Below are 19,801 nucleotides of genomic sequence, written 5' to 3' on the forward strand. Positions count from 1 at the left end.
CAGACTGTCACTAGAAACAGGCCCCCTACTGGCTGGCAAAAATATTATAGGGGGGGACTTCAACTGCATAACTAACAACTCCTTAGACAGATCACACCCTCCAATATCACAATCCCAATCACTGAAAACTGCAAAGCATTTCGTAGAATGGCAGCAACACTAGCAATTAATAGATAGCTGGAGAACAACTAACCCTCAGTCAAGGGATTACTCATACTACTCACCAGTACACGACCTACACGTTAGACTTGACACCATTTTGGTGTCTCCCGAAATACAGAGCGACATGACTGCAGCCGAATACCTTAGTAGAACGATATCAGACCACAACCCCCTGTTAACCACTCTATCCTGGGGCAGAGAAAAACCCACAATACCAACATGGCGCCTTAGAGCAGAAATGCTCGAAGACGAAGCGTTTAAAAACACACTACATACAGCCATAGAAGAATTTTTTAAAATCAATGAAGGAACCGCATCCACTAGATCCATCGAATGGGAAACTTTTAAAATAGTGATCCGGGGCAAGTGCATTGTCGAAAACATAGGCGTCCGAAAATCAATAGAAACAGAACTTTTGCAATTGGAAGAATCTCTTAGAGACCTAGAAAGAAGGTACCCCACACAACCCGACCTACACCCCACGCTGGTGACAACCAGGACAAAAATCTGCGCAGCAGGTACCAAACTTGCTCGCTTTGACTACAAACAATATCTAACTAGACAACACGCAGAAGGGGACAAAGCTAGCGCTCTACTAGCCTGGCTTGCGCAACCCCCCAAAAAACAAACCACCATAGTCGAAATTGAAAATTCACAAGGCACACAGATATACACCCAAAAAGAGATAAACGCCGTCTTCCATGATTACTATGCCAATCTCTATGCGCCCCCCTTAGAAACATTGACCACCACCCAATTACACGAATTGGAAGCCCTCCCTGCCCCCAGCCTAACTCCAGAAATAAAGTCTTCCCTAGCGCTACATATAACAATCTCCGAAATAAAAGCAGCCATCCAAAGCATGGCAAGGGGCAAAGTTCCAGGAGCAGATGGACTCCCATTAGAATTTTACCGCCAGTACCAAGATCTGCTAGCCCCCCACCTCTGCACACTATACGCAGAAGCATGGAATAGCAATACCCTACCTCAATCGACTAACGTAGCCATTATGATCCCATTGCTGAAACCAGACAGACCCGCTAATGACGTCCGTTCCTACCGCCCCTTATCCATGCTTAACATAGACTACAAAATACTTAGCCGTATCTTAGCAGACAGACTGCTCCCACACATGACCTCATTGATACATCAAGACCAATCGGGCTTTATACCCAAACGCAGCACATCCCAGAATATTAGACGCCTTACATCAATACTTCACTCCTTGCCCCCAAACATACCTAAAGCAGCAATCATTTCGGTTGATATAGAGAAAGCATTCGATAGTCTGAGGTGGGACTACTTAGAACAAGTCATGCTGAAAATGGGACTAGGGGAAGGGTTCGTAAAATGGACCAAACTACTATATACTAATCCCACTGCAAGAGTAAGAACCGGCAACTATATATCCCCCCCACTACAGGTTGGAAGGGGTACTAGGCAAGGGTGCCCACTGTCCCCCCTTCTCTTTGCAATTGCAATAGAACCACTAGCTCAAATGGCCAGAACCGGCTCCTATTATAAAGGTATCCAAATTAACAACTGGACCCATTACATCGCTTTATACGGAGACGACATGCTACTCTTCCTACAAAACTTAGAGACGGAACAACAAGGGGCCATGAGTATGCTAGATAATTACGGAGCTGCCTCCGGACTCCGGATTAACTGGAGAAAGTCAGCCATCTTTCCACTGCACGCTAACACCTCAGAACCCACCAACACAAGAGGTCTTCCATGGTCCCCCAACACCTTTAAATATCTAGGAGTAAGGATCTATCACTCAGTAAACGACCTACTAGAAGGGAACATACAGAGAGCTCTTAGAGGGATTAGATCTAGCATGCGCTTCTGGGAAACACTGCCATTAACAGTCACGGGCAGAATTGCCCTCCTCAAAATGATAGTGTTGCCTAGGTTATTATACTATTTCTCAACAATCCCACTTATAATCCCGAAATCAACATTCAAAGAAATAGAGACCATGTCAACCACCTTCATATGGGGCCAGAGCAGACATAGAATAGCAATACAAACTCTCCTAAGACCCACAGCCGAGGGTGGCTTAGCAGCCCCGAACATGGAAATGTACTACTGGGCAGGCCAACTACAATGGATTGCAAAACTGCTATGCAACCCCCCAAACACCACCGAACTGAGCATCCCTTTAAACTGCCCTTTAGACAAAATAATGGGAATTCTATTGAAACCTGGAAATCCAAATCCAAAGATAAACTACCGATGGAATGGGAATCGTCCAAACACTGCTGGTCCCAATACCTAAAACACGCACATATCAAAACTCCATATACACCGGAAATCCCACTGTCTTGCTTGTCTAATATTTCAGGGAAACAAGTTATCCCAGGTCTCAGCAAATTGATGTCTAATAACGTTACTAAATTGGGAGACCTATACAATGAGGGGAAAATGCTCACCTACGCTGAATTACAGAACCAATACAACCTTCCCCCCGGCTTATTCATCACCCACAATGCCATCATTAAAATTGCCCACAAAGCTTGGAAAACAGGGACCCTCGAACCCCCCGCCCATAACGGTTGTAAAATCATTTGTACAATAGGGGACCAAAAAGGAGTAGTATCAGGAATATATAAAACACTACAAGCTAGCACGCGCCTACCATTAGTAAAACTTAAATCCAAGTGGCAAACAGATCTAGGCATCACGTGGGATGAAACTCAATGGGACCAGATCATATCACGCATCTTCCCAGTATCCAGAAATGCCAGGTTCAAATTAATAAATCTGTACATCTTCCACAGAGCTTATTTAACACCACAAATGATCTTTAAAATCTGTGGTACAGATAACGCAAAATGCCCTAGATGTGCTGAACCTACAGCAGGCTTTCTACATATGCTCTGGAACTGCCCTCACCTAAATGCATTCTGGGAAGGGATCTTTGCAAAAATATCAGCCTGCACTGAAAGATCACTGCATAATTCTCCAACTGCGGCCTTATTGGGGGATTTCCCAAGGCCATCAGCTTTTAAAATATCCAACAAGTTCATAGACCTAGCCCTAATTCTAGCCAGACGTGAAATCACCTCAAACTGGAAATCCCCTACGGGTCCACAACTAATCAGTTGGCAAAACACAGTCGAGAAATGGGCAGAGGTGGAAGGATCAGTTCTAATGCGCGAAGCAATCCGAGAACAAAGACCTAGGGAAGACACCATACAATGGGACTCAATTCTGGAGAAATTAAAATCACCAGAAACATCCACCATAGAAGCAACTGTAACTACCTCGGACGCTGACACAGACTCAAATGCAGAACCTGAACAATAAAGCTTTGCGAATGATAAGAAAGGGAAAAAGGGGAAAAAAAAAAAAAAGAAGAATACAACAGCTGAAACCACTGAGACTCGCCAACAGAGAACTATATCACAAAATTAGAATTGCATGAGGGGAGGGAGGGGGGTTTAGTTATATAATGTAGAGTAATCAATATATCATTTTTACTGTTATGTTGTAAACTTTAATAAAATATTATAAAAAAAAAAAAAAACATATAATTCCCTTGTATATGGTACTGAGGTACCCAGGGTATTGGGGTTCCAGGAGATCCCTATGGGCTGCAGCATTTCTTTTGCCACCCATAGGGAGCTCTGACAATTCTTACACAGGCCTGCCACTGCAGCCTGCGTGAAATAACGTCCACGTTATTTCACAGCCATTTACCACTGCACATAAGTAACTTATAAGTCACCTATATGTCTAACCTTCACCTGGTGAAGGTTGGGTGCAAAGTTACTTAGTGTGTGGGCACCCTGGCACTAGCCAAGGTGCCCCCACATCGTTCAGGGCAAATTCCCGGACTTTGTGAGTGCGGGGACACCATTACACGCGTGCTCTATACATAGGTCACTACCTATGTATAGCGTCACAATTGGTAACTCCGAACATGGCCATGTAACATGTCTAAGATCATGGAATTGTCACCCCAATACCATTCTGGTATTGGGGGGACAATTCCATGATCCCCCGGGTCTCTAGCACAGAACCCGGGTACTGCCAAACTGCCTTTCCGGGGTCTCCACTGCAGCTGCTGCTGCTGCCAGCCCCCCAGACAAGTTTCTGCCTTCCTGGGGTCCAGGCAGCCCTGGCCCAGGAAGGCAGAACAAATGATTTCCTCTGAGAGAGGGTGTTACACCCTCTCCATTTGGAAATAGGTGTGAAGGGCTGGGGAGGAGTAGCCTCCCCCAGCCTCTGGAAATGCTTTGATGGGCACAGATGGTGCCCATCTCTGCATAAGCCAGTCTACACCGGTTCAGGGATCCCCCAGCCCTGCTCTGGCGCGAAACTGGGCAAAGGAAAGGGGAGTGACCACTCCCCTGACCAGTACCTCCCAGGGGAGGTGCCCAGAGCTCCTCCAGTGTGTCCCAGACCTCTGCCATCTTGGAAATAGAGGTGTTGGGGGCACACTGGACTGCTCTGAGTGGCCAGTGCCAGCAGGTGACGTCAGAAGCTCCTTCTGATAGGCTCTTACCTCTCTTGGTAGCCAATCCTCCTTCCTTAGTAGCCAAACCTCCTTTTCTGGCTATTTAGGGTCTCTGCTTTGGGGAATTCTTCAGATAACGAATGCAAGAGCTCACCAGAGTTCCTCTGCATCTCCCTCTTCACCTTCTACCAAAGGATCGACCGCTGACTGCTCCAGGACGCCTGCAAAACCGCAACAAAGTAGCAAGACGACTACCAGCAACATTGTAGCACCTAATCCTGCCGGCTTTCTCGACTGTTTCCTGGTGGTGCATGCTCTGGGGGTAGTCTGCCTTCACCCTGCACCTGAAGCTCCAAAGAAATCTCCTGTGGGTCGACGGAATCTTCCCCCTGCTAACGCAGGCACCAAAAGACTGAAACACTGGTCCTCTGGGTCCCCTCTCATCCTGACGAGCATGGTCCCTGGAACACAGCAACTCTGTCCAAGTGACTCCCACAGTCCAGTGACTCTTCAGTTCAAGTTTGGTGGAGGTAAGCCCTTGCCTCCCCATGCTAGACTGCAAAGCTGTGTACCGCGTGATTTGCAGCTGCTCCAGCTCCTGTGCACTCTTCCAGGATTTCCTTCGTGCACAGTCAAGCCTGGGTCCCCAGCACTCCGTCCTGCAGTGCACAACCTTCTGAGTTGTCCTCTGACGTCGTGGGACTCCCTTTTGTAACTTTGCGTGGACTCCGGTTCACTCTTCTTCCAAGTGCCTGTTGGGATACTTCTGCGGGTGCTACCTGCTTCTGTGAGGGCTCTCTGAGTTGCTGAGCACCCCTCTGTCTCCTCCTCCAAAAGGCGACATCCTGGTCCTTCCTGGTCCTCAGCAGCACCCAAAAACCTCTGCCGCAACCCTTGCAGCTAGCAAGGCTTGTTTGCGGTCTTTCTGCGTGGGAACACCTCTGCAAGCTTCATCGCGACGTGGGACATCAGTCTTCCAAAGGAGAAGTCCCTAGTCCTCTTCTTTCTTGCAGAACTCCAAGCTTCTTCCAACCGGTGGCAGCTTCCTTGCACCTTCATCTGGGGTTTCCTGGGCTCCTGCCCCCCCGGACACTTTCACGACTATTAGACTTGGTCCCCTTGTCTTACAGGTACTCAGGTCCGGAAATCCGTTGTCAGTGCACTGCTGGTGTTTGTTTTTCCTGCAGAATCCCCCTATCACGACTTCTGTGCTCTCTGGGGGTAGTAGGTGCACTTACTCCTACTTTTCAGGGTCTTGGGGTGGGGTATTTTTCTAACCCTCACTGTTTTCTTACAGTCCCAGCGACCCTCTACAAGCTCACATAGGTCTGGGATTCCATTCGTGGTTCGCAATCCACTTTTGGAGTATATGGTTTGTGTTGCCCCTATACCTATGAGCTCCTATTGCAATCTATTGTAATTCTACACTGTTTGCATTACTTTTCTTGCTATTACTTACCTAACTTTGGTTTGTGTACTTATAACTTGCATATAGTACTTACCTTCTTACTGAAGGTACTCACTGAGATACTTTTGGCATATTGTCATAAAAATTTAAAGTACCTTTATTTTTAGTAACTCTGTGTATTGTGTTTTCTTATGATATTGTGCATATGATATAAGTGGTATAGTAGGAGCTTTACATGTCTCCTAGTTCAGCCTAAGCTGCTTTGCCATAGCTACCTTCTATCAGCCTAAGCTGCTAGAAACACCTCTTCTACACTAATAAGGGATAACTGGACCTGGCACAAGGTGTACGTACCTCTGGTACCTACTACAAGCCAGGCCAGCCTCCTACAGTAGGGCACTCTTGGGTCAGGGGCACCTCCAAGCGTCCACAGACTGCATGCATTTACGCATCCTCTATATGTCCTCATTGGTCTTCAGTAGGTCCCACACACGCTGAACACCAAAGACTTAATTTATGGGGGTTTCAATGGGTCTTTTACAGGGGTTGCCATTACACAGTACCCAATAGGGGTACAGATAAAAAGGCCTTTACCCCATCACTGTCCATGAAGCAAGCAGTAGACCCTCTCCCAAAAGGATGTACACTTTGGGTGCCCCTCTGACAACATAGAAGAGTTCTGATGTTAACAAAAATAGTAAAAAGGAGAAACTTATCTCTGGCTTTCAGGGGTGTGAATTGTGGATGTCCAGACGTGTACATAGTGAACAACGTATAAGGCAGAATATACTTTTCCATATCCCCTTTCTTATTTACTGTATATTGTAATCCCTTGCTATGTTATACGACCAGACGACCTGCTGTTTAACATTTGTAGTTAACAGCGAATTTTATGTGGTGTTGTCCCTTGAACCTTCACAGCCCTCTTTTATTCTCGGCTCTATTTTCCAGAATGTTAACACACCGAATTCTCTGAGGTTCTGTAAGGTGAAACTGTAGCTTGCAGCGCACGTATTATAGGAGGTTTCATTTACGGAACGTTCACAGGGGAAATGCAACCCTTTTTTCTCCTAGAATTCCTCATTGGTTTCAACAAGCTTATTTTAAAGTCATGCCACTTTTGCATGGGTAGAAGTTGAAATGGTTATGCTGTGACCTTAACTATTCTCAATGTACAGTCCCATTAATAAAAGTCATAACAGCTTGTCAGGTGCAATCTTTGCTGTGTTATGCTCGAGTAAGCACCCAGCCTTCTCTATTTTACTTGAAATTCTGTCTACGGCTGGAGCGATCTGCGAGGCTGCCACATAATGATCAACATTTGGTGCTGCTAGCTTACTGCTGTGTGTTTACAAGGCTACATTCCGGAATGCTCTTCTGAAATGGGAGATAGTGGATGTATTTATATTAATTGGTACAGCCCTGACAGTATAAAGGAAACTCCATAAAATTATGTTTTAGACTAATAACTCTTTCAACTGGTGAGACCTCTTGATTCCTATAAAGAACTGGCACTCAAGTCTTAGGTTTGTACAGGGAGTGATGCATATTCATGCTGAAGACCACCGGATATCCTAAATTAAGCTGTGCAGTTGGACGACTTTTCTCTGAAATAGCGAGGGTAGAATATTCGCCACTTTCATTTAAAAACCAGCTACAAGGTGTAATGCATCCACCCCCCACCCCCATAAAAACAGAGGGAGTTTTCTTAGTACTTCTCAGTTTGTACACGATTTCCCCAGCATATAATACCATTTCATTTTCGCCATTATTATTGCTCATTCTCTAGTCACGTTATTAATCCTCGGGAACACAAGTTCCCCTGCATGGGCAAAAATTATTGGGGGTAAGGGGCAGCACTAATGCTAGACTCTTCCACGTTGTATATCTGCAAAAAAACTCCAATCAGATTGTTGTAGACGTTTTTTTCCACTACTATTATCATTCCATACCCTTTTCATCACGATTAAACAGGATGAGGAGCCACCAAAAGCAATAATTTATGCATGACTGCATAAAAGTTGTTTTATTAACGTCTTGAGGTCACTAAACATATATTCCAAATATAACAAATAATTAAATACAATGAAAGTGCTCCACAAAGGACAGTAGAAATATATGGCTTACAGCCGGTGGTGTGACAAGTCCATAAAAGAGGACAGTCCCAAGCAACCAAATAAGGTGGGCGTACTCCCAGGAGTTTCGGGCTCTCGCCCCATAAATATTTCAGTATAGTGTGTCTCAAGATGCTGAGCAGCATTGGAACCAGTTGTGTCTGCATCCTCTATTGCCGGGGACCACAAGGACGTGGCTGGCTTGCACCTTGGCTATTTGTGCTTGGTGTTGCAGCAGTATTTGAGAGGACTGTAGATGGAGAAGGGGTTGGGCCACCACTGCCTAGAGGAAGCACTGGAGATGCCGGTGCGCTGAAAATAGATGCAAAGTCGGAGTACCACATCATCGGTGCACACCATTGAATGCTGCAGAGACAGCTGTGAGACATGAAGTAAGGGTCTGGCTGGGAAACACAGCCGGTGACAGCCAGCCTTGGAGGAGTTAGAGAACGGCAGAAAGAGTCCTGAGGCCAAGAGCCCAGTATCCTTGGCCTCCTTACAACACCAGCGAGAGACGACAGTAAGGCCTGATTAGGTGGTTGAGAAGACTGGGCTCAGCTGCCACATTGACTGACTGGGATGAGCTGGGAGGCAACCAGGTGGTTTTGAAGGGGGACCCTCCCGCAGTCTGACCTTAAGCTATCCCCCTTATTTTAAAGCCCCTGAATGTTTGGCTTACACTGTTCGTTTGAATTGGTTAGTAGTGCCAACCGTGTCTCCCTGGTAATTGAAGGGCCCACTGGGTGGTGAGCGATTGAGGGTGGAGAAAGGGCAGCCCGAGGAGATGGTACCCACCATGCAAGAGTAAGGAGGTACACCTCATTAGTAGTGAGGTAGTCACGTTCAAGCATTCCACATTGTAATTTCCGAGGTGCTGCATCCACAGGAACCACAGATCTTGATTCGAATACTGGTCAGCGGGGAAGCAAACCAGGCAGAACAGAGTATCAGGTGCAACCCGATGATATTACAAACGTTCCTGAGGAGCTGTAGAGAGATTTCAAGCCTTGTATTGGTCAAGCAATATCGAGCAGAATGAGGTGAGGGGTCCTGAGTGATAAATGAGGCGCTTGAGTTGGCCAGAGACAATTATGCTCATTATAGTTGTATAATAAGGCAGGGTCATCGAAACAAGTCACAGGGCATCCTAATTTTCTACTTGCTGCAAAAGTGGTGAAAGACAAACTTACAGGTTCATATGAAGAGACTAAAATGGAGAAATACATAAAACCTACCAAGGGCTTCTTTCCCTAAGTGCCCCTCAGGAGTTGAGTGCAAGAGAGGCCCTGACTGAGGAAACAGGAACCACTGCTTCCATCCTCTATGCTATTACCACCTCCAGAAAGTCTTGACAAAATAAAATCGGCAAAGTGGCTGTGGATACGTCTGTTCTTTGCAAAAATATTGTGGATAGAATGACCTTGGCAGAATGCAGGATCTATGAGACTGAAGATACGCTTACATCCCAAAAGACACTTTGGCGGATTGGCAGACTTAACAAAGCACCTAGAAGACCCCCTAGAAGATGCAGAAGGCCATGAAGGCCAAAATAATCTGATGATTCTTTGGATTTCTAAAGAGGTGAATGGTTCCCATCCCGAGCACTTTATACACTCCTGGCTTCCCTGAAGAAGAGCTGTTGTGTTTTGGTGGACCATGCTTACAGATCGTTGGTGCCGAGGCCCCATTTATGACCACCGCAAAGAATCACCATAGTGATACTTTTGCATAATACAGGTAGAGGCCCCCTTCTGGGCAGCCCAACAAAAAGGAGGAAGTCTCTGAATCCAGCACAGTGATGACTTTAGCAGACTACACCAAAGACGTCCAGCAACAAAGGAACACATTTATTGTGGTTTATACACAAAATTAAGGCCATGACACTGGATTTTAATCTGCTGTTCCCTGCCATATTAAAAGTAGTCCTGCACTGCAAAACCTATTTCTTCAACTTCCCCAAATCTTTGTGGAACAGGGTTGATGAGAGGTAGGCACTGAGGCCCTCAGTCCAAGACAGTGTGCATCGGATCCCTCAGATTGGATGGCTTCACCCATCTGGGGTTGGGTGGAGGAAGGGTCAGCCACAGCAGGAGTGACAGAAGGACAGCAAGGCCTGACGAAAATTGATGGAGACTGTACTGGTTTATCCAAGAGACACAGCCCTCTGACCAAGGGCATGTATCCGAGTACGCACCATATACACTCCATGGTGCTGATGTTTTGGCAGGGGACTTGTGGGATGAATGTGTGTCTTTCTCCCATTACTCTATTTACTGTCCTGGGTGGATACTATAAACCTTATGCTGTCCCTCTCCATTCTTACTCAAATGTCATTCCTCTGCTGTAAATGTTACAATGGCAGTGAAAACTTCAACTTAATAGCAGCAAAGGGATGGCAAAAAGCTATGCTGTTCCTACTTGAGTAGCAGGACTGCTTGTTTATGATGGCAGAACATCCCTGTGTGGTAACCTAGTTCATCTATACCATTAGTAAATGTCGGCCTAATTCCTGGCTAGCTCACAGTGCTCACACTAACCTCAAACTGACCGGGGTGGAAGGTTATTATAGCAACCTGAACATGACACTTTGACTTCCCACGGAATCCGTGGAAACAGATTTTACCCCTTTCGTACTATTACTCATGCATGCCATGGCGAGACACAAAAGATGCAAAATAAGATTTCAATACATTTATTGAAACAATCACAATCTGGCATATATAGAGTGAGCTGCAAAAATTAAGAAGATGAAACAAAGCAAAGCAATCTGCATTATGAACATGGTAAAAAAAGATAAGCAACCCAACCATGATGTATGTGGTTTTAGATGTTTTAGAGTTTCCTACTTAACCCCATGTCTACACTGAGCTTAGCAGGTGTACCCTTCTGCCAGGCCTGATCTAAGGGATTAGCTCCACTCCCATACCTGGAACAGTGTCAGGAGTTAGTGATCTAGATGGTAACCCCCTAGGAGGCTGGTAGATCAGCGCCAGTCCGACTGAAGTCGCACACTATGCGTCCCAGGATAATCGTGGCCAGAATGCCCTCTATTCCTTCTAGGTCAGTGCGTCGTTTATATAATAAATCACTCCGTGTTGGAAGTACAGTTCTGATGCAATGCTATGTCTAGGTGGTAGTAGTTGTCTCCTGAAAGGGCGACACAAACCAGTACATTGTGTACAGAGTTCTTTAGCCTTGGACAGAAAGTACTGATTATATGTTGTGAAAAGGCTAACTAAACCAACAGTTTTTTCTTTTCTTTCCTATAATAAATCCAGCTGATAACGAATATGTAAGAATCAACACTAAAAGCAGCTTTACTAAAATGAATAAAATATGTACACTAAAATGAAGCTAAAACGGGGGAACCAACCTGGGTCCTAGAGGGCCTCACAACAAAAGCAGAGGTTGTTGGAGAGCAGGCACTGAGATTATTAGTTGAAGCGTGAATGCGTGAGTTCTACTGGCATGACACCAAGTGGATCTCTTTCCCTTCCAAGATGCCTTGGGGATTTGAGAGAAAGTTAATTTTCACACATGGCATGATGCTGCAGTATCTGGGCTTAGATGCTTTTGGGTTGGAAGTGTAGAGTGAAGGGTAGCGTTGGGGGGGGGGGAGCCTTTAGAGTTGTTTTCAAGTTTGACAGTTCAGACACAAGGTATTGTACACATGCACAGTTAGAGCTACAAACAGCAGAGGAAGGATACCCTCTTTACCAGATGGAGGTGACTTCTGAGTCCCTGAGGCTGTGGCAGCGTATTGTCTATGATTTCAGGGACAACAAAACTATACTGCTGGCTAGCATCCAGGGAGAAACCTGCTGAGCCAGTGTTTGAGCTGTACTCAGACTGAGAAGAGAGAATTTCTGGCTTATTTGTGGTGTTTGTGGAATATACAGTGAGTTGTACAAGGCACTGCTGTTAACACATCCTGTGGCATGAGTAGAACTGGTGGCAGAACATGCAGTCCACCATCTCGGGACAGTGTTTAGGAAGAGTTGGACTTTCCGCTGATAACTCATGGTTTGTCCAAAGCTTTGTCATCTATGAAGAATGACCGGGCTCCTGGGTCCTACCTGTTTCTCAGCTGAACTCTTTAAGGGCCTACCTTTGATACAAATGGCACACTCATGTACCATAACCAAAGAGGAAATGCATACAGGTATTCGCTAGGAAGATCTTTGCATGGCTACCATCACAGCCATCTCGAAACCAGGTTGCTCATCAGACAACTTTAGATAATGCCATCCCATCTCTTGGATCAGTGTTGGGACAAAGATTTGTGCTAAAGGCCTAGCACAGTGCTTGGTGAACTTGATGTCCACATTGATGCATCTGATCAAAACGGTTTCATTCCGATGTGTGCAATCAGACAATAATCAGTGATGGGTAAACTTGGCAACAAAGCAGGCATCCAATTTATTTGGACCATCTGAGATCATACTAGTAGATATTGAAAAAGCATTTGGCTACTTGGGCTGGGCCTATCTGTTCCGGATCCTGGGGCAGATAGTCCTGGGCCCGAGGTTCCGTACACATATTACATTTCTATAGACAGACTGAATGGAGCATTTGTACATCTGTTGAGCGCTATACAAAGAGGTAACTATCAATACTGCTTTTCATGTTGGCCACTGGGCTGCTCACAGCTTCGGTAAATGATTGGGAAGAGAGCATTTCTTTGTACGGGGATAACCTGCTGCTCTATGGTGAATATCCCCAATAAACAGGACAAAGATTGATGAAGATCCTAGATAAGTTTGGGTAGGTTTTAAGCTTGGAAGTTGTTTTGCTTTCACTAAAGACCGAGCTGAAAACAATCTCTGGAATGCACTTCTTAGTTTAAAGAAGACATTTATTATTACTTCCCCACGAGGTTCCTGAGAGAGGAGATTAGTAGGTTGGAGGCACACGTTTAAAAATAGTCACAGCAATGAAAGGAAAATATATCAAAGTGATTCTCAATTGCAATGTACACAGCAAATATATGTGATTATATTATAGCATAACTTCAAAGCAAAGAATAAAAGTCAAAATTCATCACCGTAGTAGGGCCCACCAAATGCTTCATCTTTCTCATGCCAGCAGGAAGAAGGGCTCCTTGTCAACTGCGAGAAAGGGATTTTCCACCCCCATGGGACAGGTTAGACAGCTGTCGCCCGCTCCTGACTGAAGTCTCGGAATTCCACGCTACTGAACAGAGTCATCTTTTTTATATCTTTGAATAGTTACGAGAGAACTTTCTAGAAAGCCCTCCCCCTTAGAGGAGAATTATACAAAAAAATGCTGGCTACTGTAGGTCAAAGTTGGAAAACAAACAAACAGCGAAGGTTGGCCAAGTCCTCGAGGCTTGCCTCTTCCCATGGCTGCACTAGAGAAAATACACAAAAAATATGCGCTCCCTTATCATGCTAAGGTCCGGTGAGAACAAAATACAAAAAACACAGCTTGGTTTACCATGTGGAAAAACACAGCTCATCTGCAATGTCTCAACTGCAATGTCTAACGCCACGATAAAGCCAATAGGCAGCTAACCTGCATACAAAATGTAATGTCTAATGCCACGTTAAAGCCAATAGGCAGCTAAACCGAATACAGAAAGTAATGTGCTACTGGTGAACTAATATGCACAGTGGAGAAACACAAAGTCAGTGGTCAAACATAATTATTTTTACTACAGAAGTCAATTGGGATAAATTCAACATCTGCTCTCTTCAGGATGGAGAATCGGCGATGGTGTGACAGTCCCAGCTGAAGACAGCTGGTGACAGCTTTAAATACTTAGGAATGCATGCCACCAAAGACCCTTAGCGGGAATGGAGATTTTACACTGGCACCTATTTTGCTGTATCCACCAGAAAGTATCTTCTCGGCTGGAACTCTTGATTATAGGAAGAGTGACTTTATTCAGCATGGTCACTGTTATAAAATGGATATACACTGTGACGAATTATCCATTTTAAATCACCCAGCTACTTTATCAGACGATCCAGGAGTATGCCTGAACTTTCATTGGGCACATAGGCCCCAGAGTTGCATATGACAAATGCTTCTAAACCTAGTGTAGACTGGCAATGGGAGATGTACCACTTTATTATTGGGCAACTTAATTACCAGTGATTAGTGACATGTTATTTGGGTGGAGAGACAACCTAGTAATTAGAGTGAAGGTGGCAGACCTGATGGGATGCTGAATTTTGATCTTTCATAGAGACCCGATTCCCTTAGTCCCACTAAGTTCGGAATTGATTACTTGCACAAGGCTTTGCATTGGGTGTTATGGGACCCACAGGTAATCCAGGAGAATCCGATTGACGAAGAACCTGGATGACATAGGAGAGGTAACTGAGCGGCTTTTTCAAATGGGATACTATCAGAATATCTACGGTAGGAGATGTGTGGGAGCACACCCACATGAAGTCCTTCTCGCAACTCACCAGGGAATTTGCTTATTTCCCAGTTCTTTAGTCATCTCCTACTGAGACATGCGCTAGACAGACTCAAAATGTAGCACGCTGACCTGCCCGAATACAGCCCACTGGAAGTCAGACTAACCACGCGCCACTGGGAGCAAAGAAAACCTAACAAATTTAACATACCTTGGTATGTAATGCCCTGGACAGAATTGTTAAATTGCAGCAGGCTTTGGAGACAAATGTGGGCCCACTAGATGATAACGGATTGCATCTATTGAACTGACATAATTGGCTCTCTAAGCCTGATCTAAATTACATACCTAGATAGGCTTTACTTCACACGTGACCACCTCCAGATAATGGGTAAATTATCCTCCCTTGAACTGTTACAGATGCCAGATCCATAGGGGAATTTCTTTGATGTAATCTGGGAATGCAGGGCCATTCATAAATATTGTGAAGAATATTGTCAATATTGATTTGTCCCCTAGACTAACACTACTGGGAATCGTAGAGGAGACCTAATTCCCGCATGGGGCCCAAACACTTCTAGGCTTATGTTTTCACTTCTCTAAGAGGAGATTGCTGGACTTTGCAATTCTAGTGCATCCCCACTTTTTCTTCAGTGGCTGCAGGAGATAGAAGGATGTGCTGTGTTGGAAAAAGCCTATTTATCAGGCTGGGGAGGGTCCTTGGAAACATATTTAGCTTTGAAAACCTCACCTGGCCCAATTTGGAACTTTTTTTAAATTAAATACTGAGATTCGACGGTACGGTCTTAAGTTTTCCATGGCAAATGTTGACTATTTGGTCACTCAGTACTTGGTGATGTGCTACCTGTTAATTTTAAGAATGTGTTTATTGAGAAACAGCAATACAAATATTTATCAAAAAAGTCTATAGAAAACATTGTAGATAAATAACACACATAGGCCCTCACTACGACTTCAGCGGTCTTTTTGAAAGACCGCCGAAGCCGCGTGCGCCAACATACCGCTAGTGCTGGCAGTATGATTGGTGCCCTATTATGAGTTTTCTACTGTGCCAGCGGACGAAAACAGCGTTTCCGCCCACTGGCCCAGCAGAAAACTCACCACAACATTGAATCCGGCTCGTAATCGAGCCCGCAGCGATGTTGAGGTGCGTCGGGTGCAGCAGCACCCGTCACGCATTCCACTGCCCGTAATGCGGGCAGTGGAATGCACGATGAGCTGTGCATGGGGGCACCTGCAGTGCCCATTCGAAGTGCATGTGCGCTGCAGGACCCCCCCCCCCCCCGAGTCCCCATTCCCGCAGCCTTTCCATGGCGGTGTTTACCGCCATGGAAAGGCTCGCAGATTGCAACCGCCAGGATGCGGGATCGGCGGTATCACCGTGGCCGCTCTGCCGCAGTCATAATGTGGCGGTAAGTACCGCCAGCCTGTTGGCGGTACTACCGCCACATTATCACGGGCCGCCGGGGTCATAATGACCCCCATAGTTTTCTAGGCCTTTTAATGTACCGCACCATTCCCTACTAATTGGTTTCCTTGGAGATTTGCAGTAGAACTCCTTGCTTTGTAGGCTGCCACTGTCCACCTTCGTCTCGTTCTGTCTGAAGGAGTCTGAGCAGCCTGCATGGGACAGTCCAGCACAGCATTCACTGGAACATGCTGCAGGCCATTACGCCCCCTCTACCCTTAAGCAGATCTGTCAAGAACCCTGATTCCCTGCAAACCCAACCATAGTGAGGCTGCAGGAATTAATAATTCTTGTGTAGAAGGGTTTTGGGGGCTCACAGAGGAACAAACCTGGGAAATGAGGGGGCAGTCATGCAATACGTACATAAGCCTTTAATCACATTGTAGAGATTCAATAGTAGCAGTAGACTACATGAATATATTCAAGAATGATTACAGCGGTAATATGTACTTATCATCACTAGACCTTGGGACTGCCAGTTCAAGACTGGTCAGAAACGTTAAGCATAGAAACTGAAAAATAGTGTAGTTGTCATTCTAACAGTAAAAACTCTGCATAAAGAGTTCCCAGGAAGGGAAATTTTAAAAAACTGTGAAAATGCTCACGGTGGTAGAGAGCTGGGTACGAACTAAAAGACATTGAAATTACCACCAAGACACAGACATGCCAGGCAACACCCCTGAGGTAGGACTCACATTAAGTAGGGCTGTGCAAAAATGCCCTTGCAATGAATGTCATCCAGGGACAAACCAAGGCATATAGATGAAAGATGCGATCTTGGATTGGGTTGGTGATGCTTGGGGAACATGCTACAACCTGTCATCTTTACATGGGCACGATGCCGGCTTCCAAAACACCTAAGGCCAGGTACATGTTTCCAGGTAAGCGTTGCTGCAAATGTTTCTGCTGGGCTGGAACCCTCGAGTCCCAAGTGCAAATCTGTTTGAAGATTATGCCACACCACCATCCTCACATTAGCAAAGGATTGTTATTGTTGTGCCAGCGAGAGGACAGCTTATTTCAGAGAGAGCTAGGACAGAAGACGTTTAGTTTTCTTCCAGGCATGTTACTTTAATCAAAGTGCTAGAAGCTGTAGTTAGTTTCAGCCCCTCACATAATACTTCTTATTGTCGAACAATGATATGAATTATTGGGAAGAAAAATACTCCCCAAAAGAGCAGGGTTTGAATTGTATGTCTAGGTACCATGCATGGCCACACCATATTGATGTTTTTTTATTGATAACATTGATCCAGTTTGTTTTTCTGAGAGGCCATCCCAACCATGGATCAGCTGCAGACGTTGTCCTACCATTTAATTTTCTACCTGGTGTTATAAATATTTTTTGAGTACTCGCTGTACTAATTTCCTTTACAAAGTGGCAATATATGCTGCCTGTAAAAACAGATTCCAGACCCCTTCCAACTCAATCAATCAAAGTTTTTTTTTTTTTATGTGTATCCAATAACGTTTGTTTGTTGGCAGGAAAAATAAACAGGGCGTTTCAATGTTAAGGTATCAAGTTTTTTTGGTGAAGAAATGCAGTTCCATGTTAACAGTGGAGTGGCTTTACGAAAACATATTTTGTTGGATTTATGTGCATAACATACAAACATGATTGCGCATTATTGATCAAAAATTGATATTTTCCAAAAACTCTCATACCTCTGTAGCCGTGCCATGGTGTCTCCCAACAGACATCAACACAACATATTATGAAAGGATTTTAACAAGTGCATGGTTTGCTCTTCAGTCTCATCGTCTTTCTTCAGCCTCAGTCCGTTCCTCCTGTAGGCATTTTTTGTGATCAATCTTTGTTTTTCACATATTAAACAATGGCTAATGGCAAAATGACATTCCATTTGTGCCTTGTGTATATCAAACCGGTCTACCGCATGTTATGTGGCTTCCGTTTTACCTATCTTTAATATGATTTTCTGTTAGACTAAACCACATAAATAGCAGCTATTAAGCCCATCTCCCCCACTCCATGTACGCTTCTCCTACAAGCATTTACCTATCGAAGGACACCTTTCAGATTCATTACGATAACCGGTCATGGTGGGTATTGGTAATGTGGGCACAATTATGATTGTAGGACCATCTTCCACTCCAGGAGATCCTCATCTACTTTCTCGTCCCCATGAATCAGCCTAAAATAGATTGAAATATTGAAATACCTTGAATAGTCCAAGAGCATCAAAAACGATAATAATTCCCAAAAAATAAAAATAGTTTTAGTGTGAGGCAATTTCATAATTTTTGACTAGCTTGTAATTCTCTTATATTGGAAAGGGTACAGCACCAAAAATGTTTGTGAACTGCATTGTGATTTTTATTTTTCAGTTTGAGTTGCAAATCCTGTGGATGCAAAGATTCTGAGCCTTACGGTCTAAAACTTGTGTTTTGTATATATTGTGGATTAATATCAGATCACCTTTGCATTACGTTCTGCCCAAGATTTGTCATTCTGATCATTTGTAGTACTTTTCATTACATTACTGTCTACATTTTCATTTAATCTACTAAAGTTGCCACCGCCTTCTAAGGACCTCTTTGACTGTAACCTGAAATTATTTGAGTTTCTTCTAGTGTTGCATCGTTAACATTTTTACAGGTAGGTCAGGCTAGGCAGTTACAGTCTTTAATTTCCTTGCTGTCACTGTACGTGTTAAACTTTACACCATCGCTGCCTAACATTTGGCAACATTGTCTTTGACCCAGATGTTAGTTTCAATAAATCTAATATTGAATGTTGTGTGTGATTTCTTACAGCTCTGCTATTGAAGCGTTGCGACCAGGAGGGTCACTGGTCTATTCAACGTGCACTCTTTCAAGGGCTGAAAACTGTGATGTTATTGCTGAACTTCTGAGCACCTTCAACAGCATTTTACCTGTTGATCTAAGTGAAATTGCCAGTGCAGTTTCACGCGAATTTTCTTTTGCCGCAGGTATGCGGCATGGGCTCTTGGTGATTCCGACTAGAGATAAGCCGTGGGGTCCAATGTATCTAGCGAAAATAAAGAAAAAGTTATACTCGTAAAATTTTAACCGGTTATTTATTGTAGATATATGTTAAAGATGTGTGAAATTATATTAATCTCCATGATTGACGTACGAAGGAAGCCCATTCATTTTCAAAACATTTATTTATACCTCATTTCATTTTATTGTACTTATTTATGAACTTTATACAGTACTTATGCCAAGGTTGTTTTAGATCACAGTGGTAGTCAAGGAAGGAATTATAAGGTATAGAATATAATTTATGAATTGTACATCTTGCCCAGGAAATCATGAGATGCGTGAAGTTGGGATCTAAAAAAAACAGATGCTATAAAATTACAGTTGTGGCAATAGACACATATATCTGTAAAAGCCATTTTAAAAAGGTATTTGATATCAGTGCGAAAGTCCTGCTGAGAGTAGGCATACGTTAGGGGTGGTTTCTAACATTAAACTGAGTAACTTGGGCTATTGCCAGGGAGATCTCCCATTCACCCAATTGGCCTATGCCTCGGTTGTTGCCCACCATCCTTTTCTTGCCTGGAGCTGACTTCAGCCTATCTGGTGTACACACCATCTGCATATGATAGGCCAGACCAATGCTCCCCAGTTTCTCTATAGTATGTGCAGATTCTAGCAGGTTTGGGATTGCAATGACCAACTGTGCATGCTTGCTGAAACCTGTCTTATGGCACCAGAGCAGGGGCCCAGGTGCACAATTCTCCTGCCATTCAACCAGCCTGGCATGTCGTGGGCCCACAGACAG

At 44.4% G+C, this 19,801-nt stretch overlaps 1 protein-coding gene across 3 annotated transcripts in view; it reads left to right on the plus strand.

The window, feature by feature from the left end:
• The window catches only part of NSUN3 (NOP2/Sun RNA methyltransferase 3), a 141,258-nt gene extending 122,184 nt beyond the window's left edge, over window positions 1–19,074 (plus strand). For all 3 annotated transcript variants that reach the window (XM_069204933.1, XM_069204931.1, XM_069204932.1), the window contains one exon: window positions 18,805–19,074. In XM_069204933.1, coding sequence (XP_069061034.1) covers window positions 18,805–19,072 — 268 coding nt within the window. In that variant the 3' untranslated portion in view covers window positions 19,073–19,074. The remainder of the gene's footprint in view (window positions 1–18,804) is intronic.
• Window positions 19,075–19,801: the final 727 nt, after the last annotated feature.

Source organism: Pleurodeles waltl, chromosome 8, assembly GCF_031143425.1.
Source record: "Pleurodeles waltl isolate 20211129_DDA chromosome 8, aPleWal1.hap1.20221129, whole genome shotgun sequence".
In the NCBI taxonomy this organism is placed as follows: Eukaryota; Metazoa; Chordata; class Amphibia; order Caudata; family Salamandridae; genus Pleurodeles; species Pleurodeles waltl.